The sequence below is a fragment of the Vespa mandarinia genome, chromosome 25 (assembly GCF_050613455.1).
Source record: "Vespa mandarinia isolate Hongniang chromosome 25, ASM5061345v1, whole genome shotgun sequence".
Taxonomy (NCBI): domain Eukaryota; kingdom Metazoa; phylum Arthropoda; class Insecta; order Hymenoptera; family Vespidae; genus Vespa; species Vespa mandarinia.
The window spans coordinates 1,669,724-1,690,591 of NC_140834.1; the positions used below are offsets into that span (position 1 = coordinate 1,669,724).

At 27.4% G+C, this 20,868-nt stretch overlaps 4 protein-coding genes and 1 long non-coding RNA gene across 7 annotated transcripts in view; 4 read left to right on the top strand and 1 right to left on the bottom strand.

The window, feature by feature from the left end:
- Positions 1 to 20,868, bottom strand: part of LOC118446683 (uncharacterized) — a 136,920-nt gene that overhangs the window by 46,178 nt on the left and 69,874 nt on the right. The gene's annotated exons all lie outside the window — the stretch shown is intronic.
- On the top strand, positions 4,805 to 7,701 carry LOC146872182 (uncharacterized). Of its 2 annotated transcripts, XM_085664187.1 has the most exons (10): positions 4,805 to 5,019; positions 5,116 to 5,370; positions 5,623 to 5,742; positions 5,876 to 5,993; positions 6,081 to 6,339; positions 6,437 to 6,562; positions 6,664 to 6,754; positions 6,841 to 6,986; positions 7,360 to 7,492; positions 7,563 to 7,701. In XM_085664187.1, exons 2-10 carry the CDS (start codon positions 5,212 to 5,214, stop codon positions 7,611 to 7,613), a joined length of 1,203 nt encoding a protein of 400 aa, XP_085520313.1. In that variant the 5' UTR covers positions 4,805 to 5,019; positions 5,116 to 5,211; the 3' UTR covers positions 7,614 to 7,701. The 2 variants fall into 2 exon arrangements, with proteins under 2 accessions (XP_085520313.1, XP_085520314.1); XM_085664188.1 differs by lacking the exon at positions 5,623 to 5,742.
- Positions 9,742 to 11,172, top strand: LOC118446643 (uncharacterized). Its single transcript, XM_085664240.1, has 6 exons — positions 9,742 to 9,824; positions 9,921 to 10,046; positions 10,147 to 10,237; positions 10,337 to 10,482; positions 10,853 to 10,985; positions 11,063 to 11,172. The coding sequence occupies exons 1-6, from the start codon at positions 9,745 to 9,747 to the stop codon at positions 11,111 to 11,113; spliced, it is 627 nt and encodes a 208-aa protein (XP_085520366.1). The 5' UTR covers positions 9,742 to 9,744; the 3' UTR covers positions 11,114 to 11,172.
- On the top strand, positions 13,352 to 15,692 carry LOC118446645 (uncharacterized). Its single transcript, XM_085664241.1, has 9 exons — positions 13,352 to 13,501; positions 13,638 to 13,757; positions 13,884 to 14,001; positions 14,089 to 14,347; positions 14,444 to 14,569; positions 14,670 to 14,760; positions 14,860 to 15,005; positions 15,372 to 15,504; positions 15,582 to 15,692. Exons 1-9 carry the CDS (start codon positions 13,388 to 13,390, stop codon positions 15,630 to 15,632), a joined length of 1,158 nt encoding a protein of 385 aa, XP_085520367.1. The 5' UTR covers positions 13,352 to 13,387; the 3' UTR covers positions 15,633 to 15,692.
- Positions 16,653 to 20,318, top strand: LOC118446646 (uncharacterized). Its single transcript, XM_085664067.1, has 9 exons — positions 16,653 to 16,867; positions 17,005 to 17,124; positions 17,253 to 17,370; positions 17,458 to 17,716; positions 17,812 to 17,937; positions 18,038 to 18,128; positions 18,228 to 18,373; positions 18,735 to 18,867; positions 20,184 to 20,318. Exons 1-9 carry the CDS (start codon positions 16,709 to 16,711, stop codon positions 20,316 to 20,318), a joined length of 1,287 nt encoding a protein of 428 aa, XP_085520193.1. The 5' UTR covers positions 16,653 to 16,708.

The window sequence follows — 20,868 nt, forward strand, 5'->3', positions numbered from 1 at the left end:
GAATCATTTTTTTTTTTTTTTTAATAAATTAACAATTATGTAATTATTATAATTTGATATTATAAAATACGTGAATGATAATTATAAGAACATTATTGATTTACCTTTGTGCAAACTTATATGATGCATTTTTATAATGAAATGTTAAACTATAAGGGAAGATAAAGAAATTATTGTTTAGAAAAAATATATATATATATATATATATATATATATGTATATACTTTCAAAATAAAACCTAACAACAGACGTCTAATTCACTTCGTAAATATATATATATATATTTTTTTTTTTCTAATTTTGAAGAAATAATAAAAAAAGATTTGCATCAATCAGTAATTATAAAATAGCATTAATCAGTAATTATTTTTTCATAATTCCTTTTTTTTTTTTTTTTTATTTATTAAATTATATTTACACAATTATTTACAAATTTTCTTATTATTTATAATTTTCTTTTTTTTTTTTTTTTCTTTTAAATTTAGAAAGAAAAAAAAAACTAAAGTAATTGGAATTATCGAACAATAAAGGAAAGAAAGAAGGAAAGAAATAAAAAAAGAAAATAAAAATTATTCAATATTTTCGTTTAAAGATAATATCTTATAATATTGAAAAATAAACTATACCGATAAAATATTTCGTTAACTGTTACAAAATAATTTCCCTTTTTGAAATAGTTTAACAATTGTTTTAACAATATATTCAATCGAAAAAAAATAATAACATTTTGTTCTATATTAAATAACTCACCCTGCGTATTATCCGAACATACGAACATACGTTTTATATATAATATTAAAAATTGAAAGATCATTAATTATTATTACACATGTTAACGTTCAATTGATAGAAATATAATACTGACTTGTAATAATTTAAATGTAATAACTTAAGGGTTCATTTTTTTTTTTTTTTTTTTTTTCTTTTTTTTGCTGAACTCAAGGACACGTCCGTCACGTTCGAGCGACGGAAATGTACTGCGTGAGAATGGGATGATCCGTGGTAGGGGGAGGGAGGGGAAGGGTGGCAAGCGGGTGGATTGGGTACGCAACGCGCATGCGCTTGCAAGAAAAAGGGATGGAATATTTTACAATGTAATATAGGGGATGAAATAATAATCGGGAAATAAAACAGATGTTTAATTCCATAGGAAAAATTATTCAAGTATAAATACAAATGTTATTTGGATTAGATGATTGAAAGATAATTTTCCAAAGGTATAATCAAATTGAATTATTTAACGATTAATAGATGTTACTTTTAATTGGAATATTTAATGAAGTTTTAGTTGAAATCTATAGTTCGTTGTCAGTCGATGTTAAGAAGTCCAAACAAACGGAAGTATGGATTTGACGGAGGATGATTATATCGACAACGAGTATTATACTTATAATCGTTTATTATTTAGAATTCTTGGATTATGGAAATATCAAGGATCGTTTAAATATATGATTTACGTTTGTTTCATCAGTTTTATGATAATTATTGCATTATTCGAACAGGTAAGCTTTATTAATTTGTTTGACGTTTAATTTATTTAGAAAATTTGTGAAATAATAATGTATAATTTAATGGATTATGAAAAAATGTATATGAGAAATATTCTTCTTCTTTTTTTTTTTTATTAAATGTTTAATTATATTACGATCCTTTTCTTTTCTTTTTCTCTGTTTTTTTTTTTTCTTTTTTTTTTGAATTTAGATTTATCTTCTTTTCACGTCAAAAAGTACGTTAATCATGATCACCAAATTATTGGAAACATTCTTGCCTACGTTATGCTTTGGATCTACCTATTATAATCTCTTGTTGAACGGTGCCATTGTTCGTAATTAATGAAAAATAATTTTTTCTTTTCTTTTCATTATTTCTTTTCTTTTTTCTTTTTTTTCTTTTCTTTTTCTTTTTTTCCTTCATAGAATAATTAATATCATGTCATTAGAATAATTAATATCAACGAAATGATATATTGTGTTTTCAGATGAAGACGATACTTCATAGGATTAAATGTGACTGGAATGATTTAACCAATAAATCGGAATTAATAATATTGAAAAAATATGCCGACGTAAGCAGAAATTGTACAATTCTAATTACAGGTAAATAATCTAACGCGATTATATAAATGAATTTTAATTATTAATTGATTCTTTTATATTATATTTCAGTTTTTTTTTATCTTTATATAACTTTTTTAATTTTTCCATCATTTTTACGTAACTTACAATACATTTTCGGTATAATAAGTGAAACTGAATTGATAATACCAATTTATATCGATTATTTCATGAAAAATCAAATGTATTATTACTTCATTTTTATCATCGAATATGTAATTATAGTAATCGTCTGTATGGTAGGCATTGCTAATTATTCGATGTTTATAGCAATTATACAGCATGCTTGTGCACTTTTAGACATCGTCGAGTAAGTAAATCATAAATGATGATACGATTATTGTATAAGTGAATTTTGTTGTCGATTTAGAATTGATTTCTTTCAGATGGCGAGTCAATGAAAGATTTAAAAAAAAACCACACAATTTTTATTATGCCAGTAGTGATAATGAATTAAACGAGGAAAATGAATGGATAATTGATATAATAGAATTCTACAAAAATGCAATAAAGTTTGTATCTGATTTTACGATCTTTTATTATTAATAATATTTATAATTGATTATATATTAACATTAGAATATTTCTTCTATAAATTCTCTCAAGATTTGTCGATTTATTGAAATCATTTTATGAAACAATTCATCTGTTCGAAGAATTATTGATATTTGCATTTATTCTGATAGATTATTTTTACGTAAGTAATATTTAAAAAAAAAAAATTAAAAATACGTAATTGAAAATTACATACATATATATATATATATATGTGTGTGTGTGTGTGTGTATCGTATCGAAAAGTGTCAAATTTTAAATAGCCGTAAAAACGTAAAATTTTAGTTATTTCAGGTATTTTCTTTTACACTGAATAAGACAGAAGGATTAACAAAGCTCTTTTATGTCATTGGATCTTTTTTCGTAATATATGTTTACTTTTATCTTGCACAAAAATTAATTGATCACAATACCAACGTATTCATAATATTGTACGTATATTTGTTTTGTCCAAGATGTGTCCAATAAGTTCTTATTGTTTCCATTACATGTCAAATATATTTTATTAGATAGCTCGTTTATTATGGCCCATTTAGATCATTAGATTGAAACAGCACAAATATAATTTTCTTTATTCCGACTTATTTTAATGCACTATTTAAACTTCAAAGATCGGATGATGCGAATTGAATTAATTCTCTAATTATTTGACGAAAAAGGATAAATTTGACATATTTTTTTTCATATTTGTTGAAACAGTACGAACTTAAGGATCAATGAAAAAAATTATTTTCTATTATTCGATCAATCAGTTGTCACAAATATGTAGATATGTTTAATATTAGTGATATTATCTTTTTACAGCTGCGAAATACCGTTTTATTCGTTATCATTGAAAACGCAAAAATTGTTACCCCTTTTGATAATGAAAAGCATGAGACAGTGCAGTTTATCGTTGACGGGTACGATAGTGGTATCCCATGAACTATTCGCAACAGTAAAATATTTATTAAAAATAGATATTACTTTTTAACATCTTCTAATAATTGAAACCTTTTTTTTAATAGTCAATAAAGAAGTCACTTTCTTTCGCTGCGGTGTTATTTAATTTGCAATGAATTTAATAAAAGAGGATAATGTATGGTTATTTGATCATTGCATTGTATTATATAATGTGTTATAGTAATAAAGTATAGTTTACGAATCCTTCATAATTTATAGCTGGTAATTATGGAAATATCAATTTCTATAATAGAAAATTGATTTCGCATTCCAGTTTGTGTATTCAGTATTTCTTTTTTTTTCTTTTTTTTTTTTTTTTTTTTTTTTGAGAATGTCGAACATCATTATATAGCCAACGAAGGAAATCTTTTTAAAAATAATTAATTTGAATTAAAAAGAGAAATTACAGCAGCAAAAAATCAACGAATTCAAACAGAATATTATAATTGCAATAATCATAATAATAATAACTAGATAAACGTTTCCCGGATGTGATGTGCATTGAATAGTGATTATAAAAAAGGTGGCCAAAGAAAATGAAAAAAATATAGAATTACAAGAATCCACTTAAAAAAATGTATACTAATCTTCGTACCACGAAGAATTTACGAGTAACAAATAAATATTTAAATGTCTCTTGAATTAAAATTTGAAAAATATTTAAGTAACTCTCGTGATAATTCAATCAATTGCATCCTATATTTATTACGATCTGTTTATTAATGGACACCCTATATGTACGTATTTACATATATATATATATATATATATATATATATATATATATATATGTATATATTGTATCAAGGAAATGATTATACAAGGGAATAGTTATGATTACTTGTAATTGTTTAAAATAAAAATTTGAAAAATTATTCACAACGATAATTTCTATTCTCTTATGACATATCTATTCTGGAATTAGAAAGGATTAAAAAAAAAAAAAAAAAAAAAAAAAAAAAAAAAAGAAAAAAAAAATTGGAAATAACAGAAAGCTTCGTCTTGATCATTTTTCTCGATTAAACGAAAAATAAAATTGGTATAATTTAAAAGACTTACCCTTTACATTTGTTCGTATAAATAAACGAACATTTCGTTTAAATAGTTATTCACATTGTAGGAACATTTCTTATATCCTTTTTAAAGTACAAATTTTAAGAAAATAATCTTAAGGCACGAACTACCTTAAACTACAGTTTATTGATGTGTACGATATGTTCGTCAAGGTCGAGCGACGAAAGTAAACTGCGGCAGAAGGAGGCGGTCCGAAAGGGCGGGTTCGCAATGCGCATGCTCTTGCGGAAGAAGGGGTTGAAGTATTGTCGTATGCAAAGAAGGAGATAAGAAAATGAAATAATTGCTGAGAAGAGATACATGTGTTAAATTGAATGATATTGAATGGCAACAGGTAAGCCGGCTATAACTTTGAAAATATTCTACGGGAAATTTTTTATTTTGTATTTGAAGAAAATTTCTGATCGTCTAATCGAATTGAATTATTTAGTATTCACTTGAACTGGGACGATTAGAATAATTAATAAAGGTAGATCTGAGTGGGGTTGAAGATAATCAATGTTGAAGGATCTCAATAGTCGGCAATATGCTTTCGAAGGAGGATGATTATATTGACAACGAGTATTATACTTACAATCGACGATTTTTTCGTTTAATTGGACTTTGGCAATGTCAAACGTCATCTAAGAATAAAATTTATATTTGTTTCATTAATGTCATGCTATTACTTGGATCATTCGAACAGGTATTAGTCATTGAATTTATTTCTATATTACTTTTCTTTTTTTTTTTTTTTTTTTTTTTTTTTTACATTAGATTGGAAACTATGAAACGGGCATTGAATGAATATCAATAATTAAACAAAAACGCCCGTTTCATAGTTTCCAACCTAATACAATACTTGAATATAATAAATTATAGAGAGAATGGATTTAATACTATGACATATTGTTTATCATGTATAAATAATACTTTTCATTTTTTTTTTTTCCTTTAGGTTTATTTTCTATTCATGTCTGAAAGAAAATTATCATCTATCGCTAAATTATTGGAAACGGTCTTACCTACTTTATGTCTCGCATCCTGTTATTATAATATATTATTGAATAATGAAATTGTCCGTAATAATTGACAGATAATTATATTAACATTTCTCTCTCTCTCTCTCTCTCTCTCTCTCTCTCTCTACGAAATAATCATACTCTCATATATTTATGATAATAAATTTCAAATCGAATTATAAATTTCAGATGAAGAAAATACTTTGTCGTATCAAGTACGACTGGGATGTCCTAACAAACAAGACAGAAATTTTGATATTGAAGAAGTATGCTGAAATTAGTAGACTTTGTACTATAATAATAGCAAGTGAGTGCATATAATCATAATTTGAAATATATAAATCTTTTATAGTTTTTTATTAACAAATTTTCATTTGTCCATTAACCCTTACAGTCTGGTTTTATCTTTATATTACATTTTTAATATTTCCATCATTTTTAACTGTGTTTCAATACGTTTTTGGTACTATAAGTAAAACGGAATTAATATTACCAATTCATGCCGATTATTTTCTGAAAAACTTAATGTATTACTTCTCTACGCTTACAATCGAATACGTAATTATATCAATAGCGTGCACGGTAGGAATTGCCAATTATTCCATGTTTATAGCAACTATACAGCATGCCTGTGCATTATTTTCCATCGTCCAGTAAGTAAATCAATTATGATGATTTAAGTACTAACAAAGAGAAAAAAATATTTTACTTTATTATGATTTTTTGCTGTTTATTATTGATTTATTTTAGATGGAGGGTTAAACAAAGATTCGACAAAATTTCACATAATTCTTATTATGTCAATGTTGAAAGTGAATTATTAAAGGAAAAGGAATGGATAATTGCAGTCATAGAATTTTATAAACACTCGATCGAGTTTGTATCTGATTTTACGTGACCACGTGTTTATTGTTTCCAAAAATTAACAAATGATTAAATATTGATAATATAGAATTTCTTTCTGGATTTCTTTCAAGATTTGTCGATTTATTAAAATCTTTTTACGAATTAATTCATCTTTTCGAAGAATTATTGTGGTTCATATTTATTCTGGTTGATTATTTTTACGTAAGTAACGTTTAGGTATATTAAAAAGAAATTTAATTTTTAATTATAGAATTCGTATCGTAAAGTGACGAGAAATTTTTTCATAGTTATTTCAGATTTTTACTTGGACCCTTAATTGGACCGATATAATTGCAAAGCTCCTGTACATTATTGGTTCTTTATTCGTAATATTTGTTTACTCCCATCTTTCACAACAACTGATAGACCACAACGTTAATGTATTTATAATATTGTAGGTATTTCTTTGTTGTCAAGATGTGTCCAATAATTTCTTATTGTTTCCATTACATATCAAATATATTTTATTAGATAGCTCGTTTATTATGACCCATTTAGATCATTAGATTGAAACAGCACAAATATAATTTTCTTTTTTCCGACTTATTTTAATGCACTATTTAAACTTCAAAGTTCGGATGATGCGAATTGAATTTATTCTCTAATTATTTGACGAAAAAGGATAAATTTGACATATTTTTTTTTCATATTTGTTGAAACAGTACGAACTTAAGGATCAATGAAAAAAATTATTTTCTATTATTCGATCAATCAGTTGTCACAAATATGTAGATATGTTTAATATTAGTGATATTATCTTTTTACAGCTGCGAAATACCGTTTTATTCGTTATCATTGAAAACGCAAAAATTGTTACCCCTTTTGATAATGAAAAGCATGAGACAGTGCAGTTTATCGCTGACGGGTACGATAGTGGTATCCCATGAACTATTCGCAACGGTAAAATATTTATTAAAAATAGATATTACTTTTTAACATCTTCTAATAATTGAAACCTTTTTTTTAATAGTCAATAAAGAAGTCACTTTCTTTCGCTGCGGTGTTATTTAATTTGCAATGAATACAATCGAAGATAATTGTATATAATATTTGGTCATTGTATTACATTATATAATGCGTTGTAGTAATGAAATATAATTGTTTTTTTGGTAGCTGCTAATAATGAAAATTAATTTCTGTAATAAAAAATTGATTTCACTTTCCAATTTGTATTTTTAATATTTTTTGTTTGTGAATGTTGAACGTCTGTGTCTTTGCAATAATGAATGGTGGTTTTTTCTGCCATTATTTTTATTAAAAAGAAAAATAATGGCAGAAAAAAAGTGACGAATTTAAAGAGAATATAACAATAATAAAAATAATAATAATAATAAATATCAGTGAACATTGGTCAGATATGATATGAATTGAATATTAGTGTTGTTATAAAAATATGCAAAAAAAAAAAGAATGAAGAGATTACAAGCATCCATTACAAGTTAAAATAAAAAACATACATCCTGTATATGCGTATACACGTGTATGTATATATTATATATATGAGGGAAATAAAGTACATGAAATAATTATTAATTATTATCTGTATTCTTTTATAATATCATTTGAATACATGAAAAATTTTTGCCAATCTTTTCCGTTTCCAAAGAATTCCAAAAATTGAATTGATAAGAATTATTATTGTAAACATTTTTCTAATTAATAGAATAATAATGCTGACCTGATTTAAGTGACATTTGTTTATATGAACAAACGAAGACTCGTTTAAATAAATATTAACATTTAACGAACATTTGTTATCCAATAGTTAACATTCAAATGGTAACACTATGTCGTCAACGCGTCAAATATTTAAACTTTATTTTAATGGAGTGTACGATACGTCCGTCAAGGTCGAGCGACGAAAGTGAACTGCGTGAGAATGAGGCAGTCCGAAGGGGTGGATTCGCAACGCGCATGCTCCTGCGGTAGAAGGGTTGAAGTACTTTACAATGCAAGGAGAGGGTAAGAAAATGACATGATAGCTAGGAAGAGAAACATATGTTAAATTTTATAATATCGAACGGCTAAAAAATGAGAACCATAAAAACTAGGGTATCATTTTACGGGAATATGCTACTTTTTATTTCAAGCAAATTTCTTGGCTTTGAATCGAACTGAATTATTAAGTGAATAATGGAAAAGGGATGATTAGATTAATTAATAAAGGTACGCCTGCGTGGGGTTGAAGACAATCGATGTAGGAGAACAGCAACAGACGGCAATATGCTTTTGAAGGAGGAAGATTATATCGACAACGAGTATTACACTATGAATCGTCAATTTTTTCGTTTGATTGGAATGTGGCAAAGTCAGACGTCGTTTAAGAACATAATTTATATTTATTTCATTCACTTAATACTAACATTTGCATCAATCGGGCAGGTAAGCATCGTTGAATAGATTAATGTTTCATTCATTTATACAACATTTGAAGATAGTAAACTATGGGCTGAATATATTCAATAATATGATATATTTATGTATTAAGTATTAACAATAATTTGTATTTGTTCTATTAGATACAACTTTTGTTCACGTCAGAAAGAAATTTAATGTCGATCGCCAAATTACTGGAAACGCTTTTGCCAACACTATGTTTCAGCTGTTATTATTGCAATCTATTGTTGAATGATAGAGTTGTCCGTTCTATGTGAAAACAAATTTTTCTTATTATATTCTTTTTCTTTTTTTTTTTTTTTTTTACTCTAAATGACATATATTTCCAACATTATAATAATTAATTTAACATAACTATGTAATAATTTCAGATGAAGAAAATTCTTTTCCGTATCAAGTCCGATTGGGATGACCTAGCAGACAAACCAGAACTAATGATAGTGAAGAAATATGCTGAAATTAGCAGAATTTGTACAATAATAATGACAGGTGAGTGAATACATTATATATACGGAAAATATAAATGTGTTCTAGAAATTTATTAATTTATTTTCATTTGTGCTTTTTCCCTTATAGTCTGCTTTTATATTTATATCGTATTTTTGATATATCCATCATTGTTAAGTGTGTTTCGGTATATTTCTGGTGATATAAGTAAAACGGAATTAATATTACCAATTCGTGCTGACTATTTCTTGAAGAACCTAATGCTTTATTATATCGGACTTATAATCCAGTACGTAATTATTATAGTCATGTGCACGGTAGGAATTGCTAACTATTCCATGTTTATAGCAATTGTACAACATGCATGTGCACTTTTCTCCATTGTTCAGTAAGTAAATCAATTATGGCCATATAAGTATACTGCAAGAGAAAAAAATCTTTTCACTATTACGTATTTTTACGGATTATTATGGATTCATTTTAGATGGAGGGTTAAACATAAATACGAAAAACTTCCACATAATTCTTATTATGTGAATGTTGAATGTGAATTAGCCGAGCAAAACGGATGGATAATCGATCTCATAAAATTCTATGATAGCGCGATCGAGTTTGTATTCCATTTTACGAACGTACGAGTTTATTATTTATAAAATTAACAATATATTAAATGTTTCTAATACAGATTTTCATTTTTGATTTCTATCAAGGTTTGTCAATTTATTAAAATCTTTTTACGAATCCGTTCAAATAATTGCAGCATTATTGTCGTTTACATTTGTCCTTGTTGATTATATTTACGTAAGTAGAAAAATATGTTCATATACTTAGATATTTCAAAGAAATTTAATTTTCAAAAATATACTGCATAACATAAATTATCGGGAAATTTGTTTTCAGTTATTTCAGTTATTGTCTTTTAGCCTTAACCGAATCGAAGGAATTGAGAAGCTCTTGTATATTGTTTGTTCCATTTTTGTTATATACATTTATACTTACGTCGCTCAAAATTTAATGGATCACAATGCTAACGTATTTTTAATATTGTAGGTATTGCTATTACGTTATGACTGGTCCAATAATTTCGTGTGGTTTCAATTTCATCTTGAATATATGCATAATAGATGACTCGTTGACTTTGTTACATTATATTATGAAATGGTGACAGAATGAGTATAATTTTTTTCCGACAGATTCCGGTCCATCGTCTGCACCTACAAGGACCACAAATTGAACAAAATCTCGAATTTTAACTTTTCATTTGGCGAAAATGATAAATTTTACTTTTTTCATTATTGGTCGAGACCGCACGATCTTAAGGATCGATAAAAAATTATTATCATTAATCCAAGTGATTAATTTTTCCGAATATGTAGATATTCTATATATTATTATAACCGATATTTATTTTTACAGTTGCCAATTTCCCTTTTATTCGTTATCATTGAGAAACCAAAAATTGTTACTCTTCTTAACAATGTATAGCATGAAACTGTGCGGTATATCCCTGATGGGCGCAGTATTTATATCGAATGAACTGTTCGCAACGGTAAAATATTTTGTCAATAATTATATAGTTAAGACATCAACTAAACAACGTATACTAATTGAAAATATTCTTACTAGATCATTGCTAAATCTTTTTCTTTCGCTATGGTATTGTATAATCTGCAATGAATTTAATAGCAACAAATATGATATAATTGATGATCATAATGTATTGCGATCATACGAATACTGAAGAGTAATTTGTAATTTGTTATTGTTATATGAATAAATGCCATTTGTTTATTACCATATAACATTTTAATATATCTACTTACTATCTTTTATCATTAGCCAATCTGAGGAGAATGGCTTCAATGTATATTTTTGAATGACTGTCTATTCTTCAAATATTTTTTAATGATTGAATACTGTTTCAATATTTACAAGAGCTCCTACGAGTAACATATAAATATTCCTAATACCATGGGATGTTTGTGAAATTTTTTACGCTTATACTGTGGAAATATATTTTTTTTCAAATGATCTTTAAAACTTGATATTGTTGCTTTGTTTGATTCCATGTGTGATGTATGTCAATGAAGCTAATCATCATTCAGTTCGATTGTGTGATTTCTACCAGGGATTTGCAGAGAGGAACATTAATTCAATGATGATGCGACAGGACAAGGAATCGTTGAACATAGAATGACATAGAAGTTGATTTGACAGATTGACAGATTATACAAGGAAGCAGGCAAAAAAACAGTACATTAGAACAAATAATTCACGTTACTTAGCTCGTTTAGAAACTTTGTGCAAAGAATTGATTTTAATCTGAGTTAGTTGTTTAATGGGAATTGGAAGAATTCGAGTTATTGAAACTCACTGATTTTTCGAATAAATACTTAGAAATTTGTTAGACCCGTTCTAATGTGCGTGGTACATATTTCTCATCGGTTATACAATATGCAGAGTATTTTAATTGTACAAACCTCAAAATAATTTCTAATTGTATAGTTGGGATGTTTTATATCCCAGGCACTTAGAACAATTGTCATTCATGCAGAATGAATAATTTTGACTCCAAAAAATATTTTATATATCCTTTGAGGTCTCTGAGATAATGATAAGTAGGCTCGATAACGTATTTCCAATTTTGATATAATAATAAAAATTGACGATTCATTGAATATGGTTTGATTCAATGGATTGCAAAATGTATAGCAATTGATTAATTACTGCTCTTACCGAAAGCATAATACAAGCTTGATAATTTATCGTTCCTTGACATACTATATCAGTGACATTAATAGCTAATTAATGATTTTATATTTTACAGAAGAGCAAATATTGGCATACTTTTCGGAATTTACTAATTGTGTCCGTCAGAGTATCCAGCTCATCTGTCACGAAACGTGTCGAGTATAAAGGACATGCGTCTCATTGGATGATAATATTAATTCAAGGATTCTGAGTGTTCTAATATTTAAGAAGAATATTAGGAAACAATATACGATTGATGCAAGATTTCAAATGTATATTTATAAAGAAAAGAAATTGGAGCATCTTTAATCTGTTTATTTCTTGTAAAAATTTTAAGATTTATGACTGAGCTTATATACAAAACAATAAAGATATAGTAAGGGATTGTATTTAAAATGATGAAATTTATAAGAATGTTTATCGATCTAAGTGATTCGTTAAATTAACATATTTTAAACTATAACGTGAAAAATTATCGAACATGAGTGTATAAAGATATAAACGTTTTTTTTACGAAGGAAGTAACAATTAAAATATAATTAATATTTCATAGTATGTTGTAACTTCGATCGTAATCTTTTTTTTTTCATAGATTCAGAAATATCGAACATATTTAATATGCTAGATTTTTTTAATTGACTCACCCCGTACATTCACTCGCACTTATGAAAGAACGATCGATTAATGTTAACTATGATATTCGAAACAATCTGTCAATGTGCAAATGATAAGAAGTGTTAAATGAAATTTAATTATGTTGGAGCGGACAACGTCTTTCGTGTTCGAGCGATGAAATTAAACTGCGTCAGAATGAGGCGGTGCGAAGGGGTTGGTTCGCAACGCGCATGCTCGTGCGGTAGAAGGGTTGGAGTACTTTACAATGCAAAGAAGAGATATGAAAATTGACATAATTGCTGGGTAGAGATACGTGTCTTAAATTGTTTGGTATTGAACGACTGAAGGTAGAATGCCATAAGAACTTTCAAAACATTTTATGGTAATTTTCTATTTTTTATTTCAAAAAAATTTCTGATTGTCGTATCGATTTGAATTATTAAGTATTCCGTTGAAGAGGAATTATTAGAATAATTAATAAAGATACGTCTGAATGGGGTTGAAGACAATCGATGTAGGAAAGCAGCAACAGACGGCAATATGCTTTCGAAGGAGGAAGATTATATTGACAACGAGTATTACACTATGAATCGTCAATTTTTTCGTTTGATTGGAATGTGGCAAAGTCAGACGTCGTTTAAGAACATAATTTATATTTATTTCATTCACTTAATACTAACATTTGCATCAATCGGGCAGGTAAGCATCGTGAATAGATTAATGTTTCATTCATTTATACAACATTTGAAGATAGTAAACTATGGGTTGAATATATTCAATAATATGACATATTTATGTATTAAGTATTAACAATATTTTGTATTTGTTCTATTAGATTCAACTTTTGTTCACGTCACAAAGAAATTTAATGTCGATCGCCAAATTACTGGAAACGCTTTTGCCAACACTATGTTTCAGCTGTTACTATTGCAATCTATTGTTGAATGATAGAGTTGTCCGTTCTATGTGAAAACAAATTTTTCCTATTATTTTCTTTTTCTTTTTTTTTTTTTTTACTCTAAATGACATATATTTCCAACATTATAATAATTAATTTAACATAACTATGTAATAATTTCAGATGAAGAAAATTCTTTTCCGTATCAAGTCCGATTGGGATGACCTAGCAGACAAACCAGAACTAATGATAGTGAAGAAATATGCTGAAATTAGCAGAATTTGTACAATAATAATCGTAGGTGAGTTAATACTTTATATATACGGAAAATATAAATGTGTTCTAGAAATTTATTAATTTATTTTCATTTGTGCTTTTTCCCTTATAGTTTGCTTTTATATTTATATCGTCTTTTTGATATATCCATCATTGTTGAGTGTGTTTCGGTATGTTTCTGGTGATATAAGTGAAACGGAATTAATATTACCAATTCGTGCTGACTATTTCTTGAAGAACCTAATGGTTTATTATATCGGACTTATAATCCAATACATAATGATTTTAGTAACGTGCACGGTAGGAATTGCTAACTATTCCATGTTTATAGCAATTGTACAACATGCATGTGCACTTTTCTCCATTGTTCAGTAAGTAAATCAATTATGGCCATATAAGTATACTGCAAGAGAAAAAAATCTTTTCACTATTACTTATTTTTACGGTTTATTATGGATTCATTTTAGATGGAGGGTTAAACATAAATACGAAAAACTTCCACATAATTCTTATTATGTGAATGTTGAATGTGAATTAGCCGAGCAAAACGAATGGATAATCAATCTCATAAAATTCTATAAAAGCGCGATCGAGTTTGTATTTCATTTTACGAACGTACGAGTTCATTATTTATAAAATTAACAATATATTAAATGTTTCTAATACACATTTTCATTTTTGATTTCTATCAAGGTTTGTCAATTTATTAAAATCTTTTTACGAATCCGTTCAAATAATTGCAGCATTATTGTCGTTTACATTTGTCCTTGTTGATTATATTTACGTAAGTAGAAAAATATGTTCATATACTTAGATATTTCAAAGAAATTTAATTTTCAAAAATATACTGCATAACATAAATTATCGGGAAATTTGTTTTCAGTTATTTCAGTTATTGTCTTTTAGCCTTAACCGAATCGAAGGAATTGAGAAGCTCTTGTATATTGTTTGTTCCATTTTTGTAATATACATTTATACTTACGTCGCTCAAAATTTAATGGATCACAATGCTAACGTATTTTTAATATTGTAGGTATTGCTATTACGTTATGACTGGTCCAATAATTTCGTGTGGTTTCAATTTCATCTTGAATATATGCATAACAGATAACTGACTTTGTTACATTATATAATAAAATGGTAACAGAATGTGTATAATTTTTTTCCGACAGATTCCGGTCCATCGTCTACATCTACAAGGACCACAAATTGAACAAAATCTTGAATTTTAACTTTTCATTCGGCGGAAATGATAAATTTTACTTTTTTCATTATTGGTCGAGACCGCACGATCTTAAGGATCGATAAAAAATTATTATCATTAATCCAAGTGATTAATTTTTCCGAATATGTAGATATTTTATATATTATTATAACTGATATTAATTTTTACAGTTGCCAATTTCCGTTTTATTCGTTATCATTGAGAAATCAAAAATTGTTACTCTTCTTGACAATGTATAGCATGAGACTGTGCGGTATATCCCTGATGGGCGGAGTGTTTATATCCCACGAATTATTCGCAAATGTAAAATATTTTCTGAATTATTATATAGCTATGACATCAACTAAATACCATATACTAATCGAAATCTTTCTTTCTAGGGTATCAGTAAGTTATTTTCTTTCGCTATGGTATTGTATAATTTGCAATGAATTTAATAGTAACAAATATGATATAATTGATGATCATAATGTATTGCGATCATACAGAAGAGTAATTTGTAATTTATTATTGTTATATGAATAAATACCAATTGTTTATTACCATATAACATTTTTGCATCTCTATTTACTATCTTTTATCATTAGCCAATCTGAGGAGAATGATTTCAATGTATATTCTTTAATGACGATCTATTTTTCAAATATTTTTTAATGACTGAATATTGTTTGAATATTTACACGAGCTCCTAGGAGTAATATATAATTATTCTTAATACCATGGGATATTTGTGAAATTTTGTACGTATATACCGTGGAAATATATTTTCCTTCCAAAATATTTAAAATATATATTTAAAATATTTTAAACTACAACGAGAAAAATTATCCAACATGAGTGTATAAAGATATAAACGTTTTTTTTACGTAGGAGGTAAGAATACAAGTATAATTAATATTTCATAGTATGATGTAACTTCGATCGTAATCTTTTTTTTTTCATAGATTCAGAAATATCGAACATATTTAACATGCTAGATTTTTTTAATTGACTCACCCCGTACATTCACTCGCACTTATGAAAGAACGATCGATTAATGTTAACTATGATAATCGAAACAATCTGTCAATTTGTAAATGATACGAAGTGTTAAATCAAATTTAATTTTGTTGAAGCGGACGACGTCCGTCGTGTTCGAGCGATGAAACTAAACTGCGTGCGAATTAGGCGGTCCGAAGGGGTTGGTTCGCAACGCGCATGCTCGTGCGGTAGAAGGGTTGGAGTACTTTACAATGCAAAGAAGAGATATGAAAATTGACATAATTGCTGGGTAGAGATACGTTTGTTAAATTGTTTGGTATTGAACGACTGAAGGTAGAATGCCATAAGAACTTTCAAAACATTTTATGGTAATTTTCTATTTTTTATTTCAAAAAAATTTCTGATTGTCGTATCGATTTGAATTATTAAGTATTCCGTTGAAGAGGAATTATTAGAATAATTAATAAAGATACGTCTGCGTGGGGTTGAAAACAATCGATGTAGGAAAGCAGCAACAGACCGCAATATGCTTTCGAAGGAGGAAGATTATATTGACAACGAGTATTACACTATGAATCGTCAATTTTTTCGTCTGATTGGATTGTGGCAAGGTCAGACGTCGTTTAAGAACATAATTTATGTTTATTTCATTAATTTAATACTAACATTTGCATCAATCGGACAGGTAAGCATCGTTTAATAGATTAATGTTTCATTCATTTATACAAGATTTGAAGATAGTAAACTATGGGCTGAATATATTCAATAATATGACATATTTATGTATTAAGTATTAACAATAATTTGTATTTGTTCTATTAGATACAACTTTTGTTCACGTCAGAAAGAAATTTAATGTCGATCACCAAATTACTGGAAATGCTTTTGCCTACACTATGTTTCAGCTGTTGCTATTGCAATCTATTGTTGAATGATAGAGTTGTCCGTTCTACGTGAAAACAAATTTTTCCTATTATTTTCTTTTCCTTTTTTTTTTTTTTTTTACTCTAAATGACATATATTTCCAACATTATAATAATTAATTTAACATAACTATGTAATAATTTCAGATGAAGAAAATTCTTTTCCGTATCAAGTCCGATTGGGATGACCTAGCAGACAAACCAGAACTAATGATAGTGAAGAAATATGCTGAAATTAGCAGAATTTGTACAATAATAATCGCAGGTGAGTTAATACTTTATATATACGGAAAATATAAATGTGTTCTAGAAATTTATTAATTTATTTTCATTTGTGCTTTTTCCCTTACAGTCTGCTTTTATATTTATATCGTATTTTTGATATTTCCATCATTGTTGAGTGTGTTTCGGTATGTTTCTGGTGATATAAGTGAAACGGAATTAATATTACCAATTCGTGCTGACTATTTCTTGAAGAACCTAATGGTTTATTATATCGGACTTATAATCCAATACGTAATTATTATAGTCACGTGCACGGTAGGAATTGCTAACTATTCCATGTTTATAGCAATCGTACAACATGCATGTGCACTTTTCTCCATTGTCCAGTAAGTAAATCAATCATGGCGATATAAGTATACTGCAAGAGAAAAATTCATTTCACTATTATGTATTTTTACGGTTTATTATGGATTCATTTTAGATGGAGGGTTAAACATAAATACGAAAAACTTCCACATAATTCTTATTATATTAATGTTGAAAGTGAATTAACCGAGGAAAACGGATGGATAGTCCATCTCATAAAATTCTATAAACGGACGATCGAGTATGTATTTCATTTTACGAACGTACGAGTTCACTATTTATAAAATTAACAATATATTAAATGTTTCTAATACAGATTTTCTTTTTTGATTTCTATCAAGGTTTGTCGATTTATTAAAATCTTTTTACGAATCCGTTCAAATAATCGCAGCATTATTGTCGTTTTCATTTATCCTTGTAGATTATATTTACGTAAGTAGAAAAATATGTTCATATACTTAGATATTTAAAAGAAATTTAGTTTTCAAGAATATACTCCATGAAGTGAATCATCGAGAAATCTGTTTTCAGTTATTTCAGTTATTTTCTTTTAGCGTTAACCGAATCGAAGGAATTGAGAAGCTCTTGTATATTATTTGTACCATGTTTGTAATATACATTTATACTTACGTCGCTCAAAATTTAATGGATCACAATGCTAACGTATTTTTAATATTGTAGGTATCGCTATTACGTTATAACTGGTCCAATAATTTCGTGTGGTTTCAATTTCATCTTGAATATATGTATAATAAATAACTCGTTGACTTTGTTACATTAAATGATGAAATGGTGACAGAATGAGTATAATTTTTTTCCGGCAGATTCCGGTCCATCGTCTGCACCTACAAGGACCACAAATTGTACAATATCTCGAATTTTAACTTTTCATTTGGCGTAATTGATAAATCTTATTTTTTTCATTATTGGTCGAGACCGCACGATCTTAAAAATCGATAAATAATTATCAATAATTCAACCGATTAATTTTCTCGAATATGTAGATATTTTATACATGTGCGATATTAATTTTTACAGATGCCAATTCCCGTTTTATTCGTTATCATTGAGAAACCAAAAATTGTTACTCTTCTTAACAATGTATAGCATGAGACTGTGCGGTATATCCCTGATGGGCGCAGTATTTATATCGCATGAGCTGTTCGCAACGGTAAAATATTTTCTCAATAATTATATAGCTAAGACATCAACTAAACAACGTATACTATTCGAATATATTCTTACTAGATCATTGCTAAATCTTTTTCTTTCGCTATGGTATTGTATAATCTGCAATGAATTTAATAGCAACAAATATGATATAATTGATGATCATAATGTATTGCGATCATACGAATACAGAAGAGTAATTTGTAATTTGTTATTGTTATATGAATAAATGCCATTTGTTTATTACCATATAACATTTTAATATATCTACTTACTATCTCTTATCATTAGCCAATCTGAGGAGAATGATTTCAATGTATATTTTTTAATGACTGTCTATTCTTCAAATATTTTTTAATGATTGAATACTGTTTCAATATTTACAAGAGCTCCTACGAGTAACATATAAATGTTACTGAAATATCATGTTTGATATTTATTGTACTTGAAATATCATGAAAAATCATGTTTGTGAAATTTTTTACGCTTATACTGTGGAAATATATTTTTTTTCAAATGATCTTTAAAACTTTATATTGTTGCTTTGTTTGATTCCATGTGTGATGTATGTCAATGAAGCTAATCATCATACAGTTCGATTGTGTGATTTCTACCAGGGATTTGCAGAGAGGAACATTAATTTAATGATGATGCGACAGGACAAGAAATCGTTGAACATAGAATGACATAGAAGTTGATTTGACATATTGACAAATTATACAAGGAAACAGGCAAAAAAACAGTACATTAGAACAAATAATTCACGTTACTTAGCTCGTTTAGGAACTTTGTGCAAAGAATTGATTTTAATCTGAGTTAGTTGTTTAATGGGAATTGGAAGAATTCGAGTTATTGAGACTCACTGATTTTTCGAATAGATACTTAGAAATTTGTTAGACCCGTTCTAATGTGCGTGGTACATATTTCTCATCGGTTATACAATATGCAGAGTATTTTAATTGTACAAACCTCAAAATAATTTCTAATTGTATAGTTGGGATGTTTTATAACCCAGACACTTAGAACAATTGTCATTCATGCAGAATGAATAATTTTGACTCCAAAAAAATATTTTATATATCCTTTGAGGTCTCTGAGATAATGATAAGTAGGCTCGATAACGTATTTCCAATTTTGATATAATAATAAAAATTGACGATTCATTGAATATGGTTTGATTCAATGGATTGCAAAATGTATAGCAATTGATTAATTACTGCTCTTACCGAAAGCATAATACAAGCTTGATAATTTATCGTTCCTTGACATACTATATCAGTGACATTAATAGCTAATTAATGATTTTATATTTTACAGAAGAGCAAATATTGGCATACTTTTCGGAATTTACTAATTGTGTCCGTCAGAGTATCCAGCTCATCTGTCACGAAACGTGTCGAGTATAAAGGACTTGCGTCTCATTGGATGATAATATTAATTCAAGGATTCTGAGTGTTCTAATATTTAAAGAAGAATATTAGGAAACAATATACGATTGATGCAAGATTTCACATGTATATTTATAAAGAAAAAAAATTGGAGCATCTTCAATATGTTTATTTCTTGTAAAAATGTTAAGATCCATGACTGAGCTTATATACAAAACAATAAAGATATAGTAAGGGATTGTATTTAAAATGGTGAAATTTATAAGAATGTTTATCGATCTAAGTGATTCGTTAAATTAATATATTTTAAACTATAACGAGAAAAATTATCGAACATGAGTGTATAAAGATGTAAACGTTTTTTTTTAAAACGTAGGAAGTAACAATTAAAATTTAATTAACATTTCATAGTATGATGTAACTTCGATCGTAATCTTTTTTTTTTCATAGATTCAGAAATATCGAACATATATAACATGCTAGATTTTTTTAATTGACTCACCCCGTACATTCACTCGCACTTATGAAAGAACGATCGATTAATGTTAACTATGATATTCGAAACAATCTGTCAATGTGTAAATTATACGAAGTGTTAAATCTAATTTAATTTT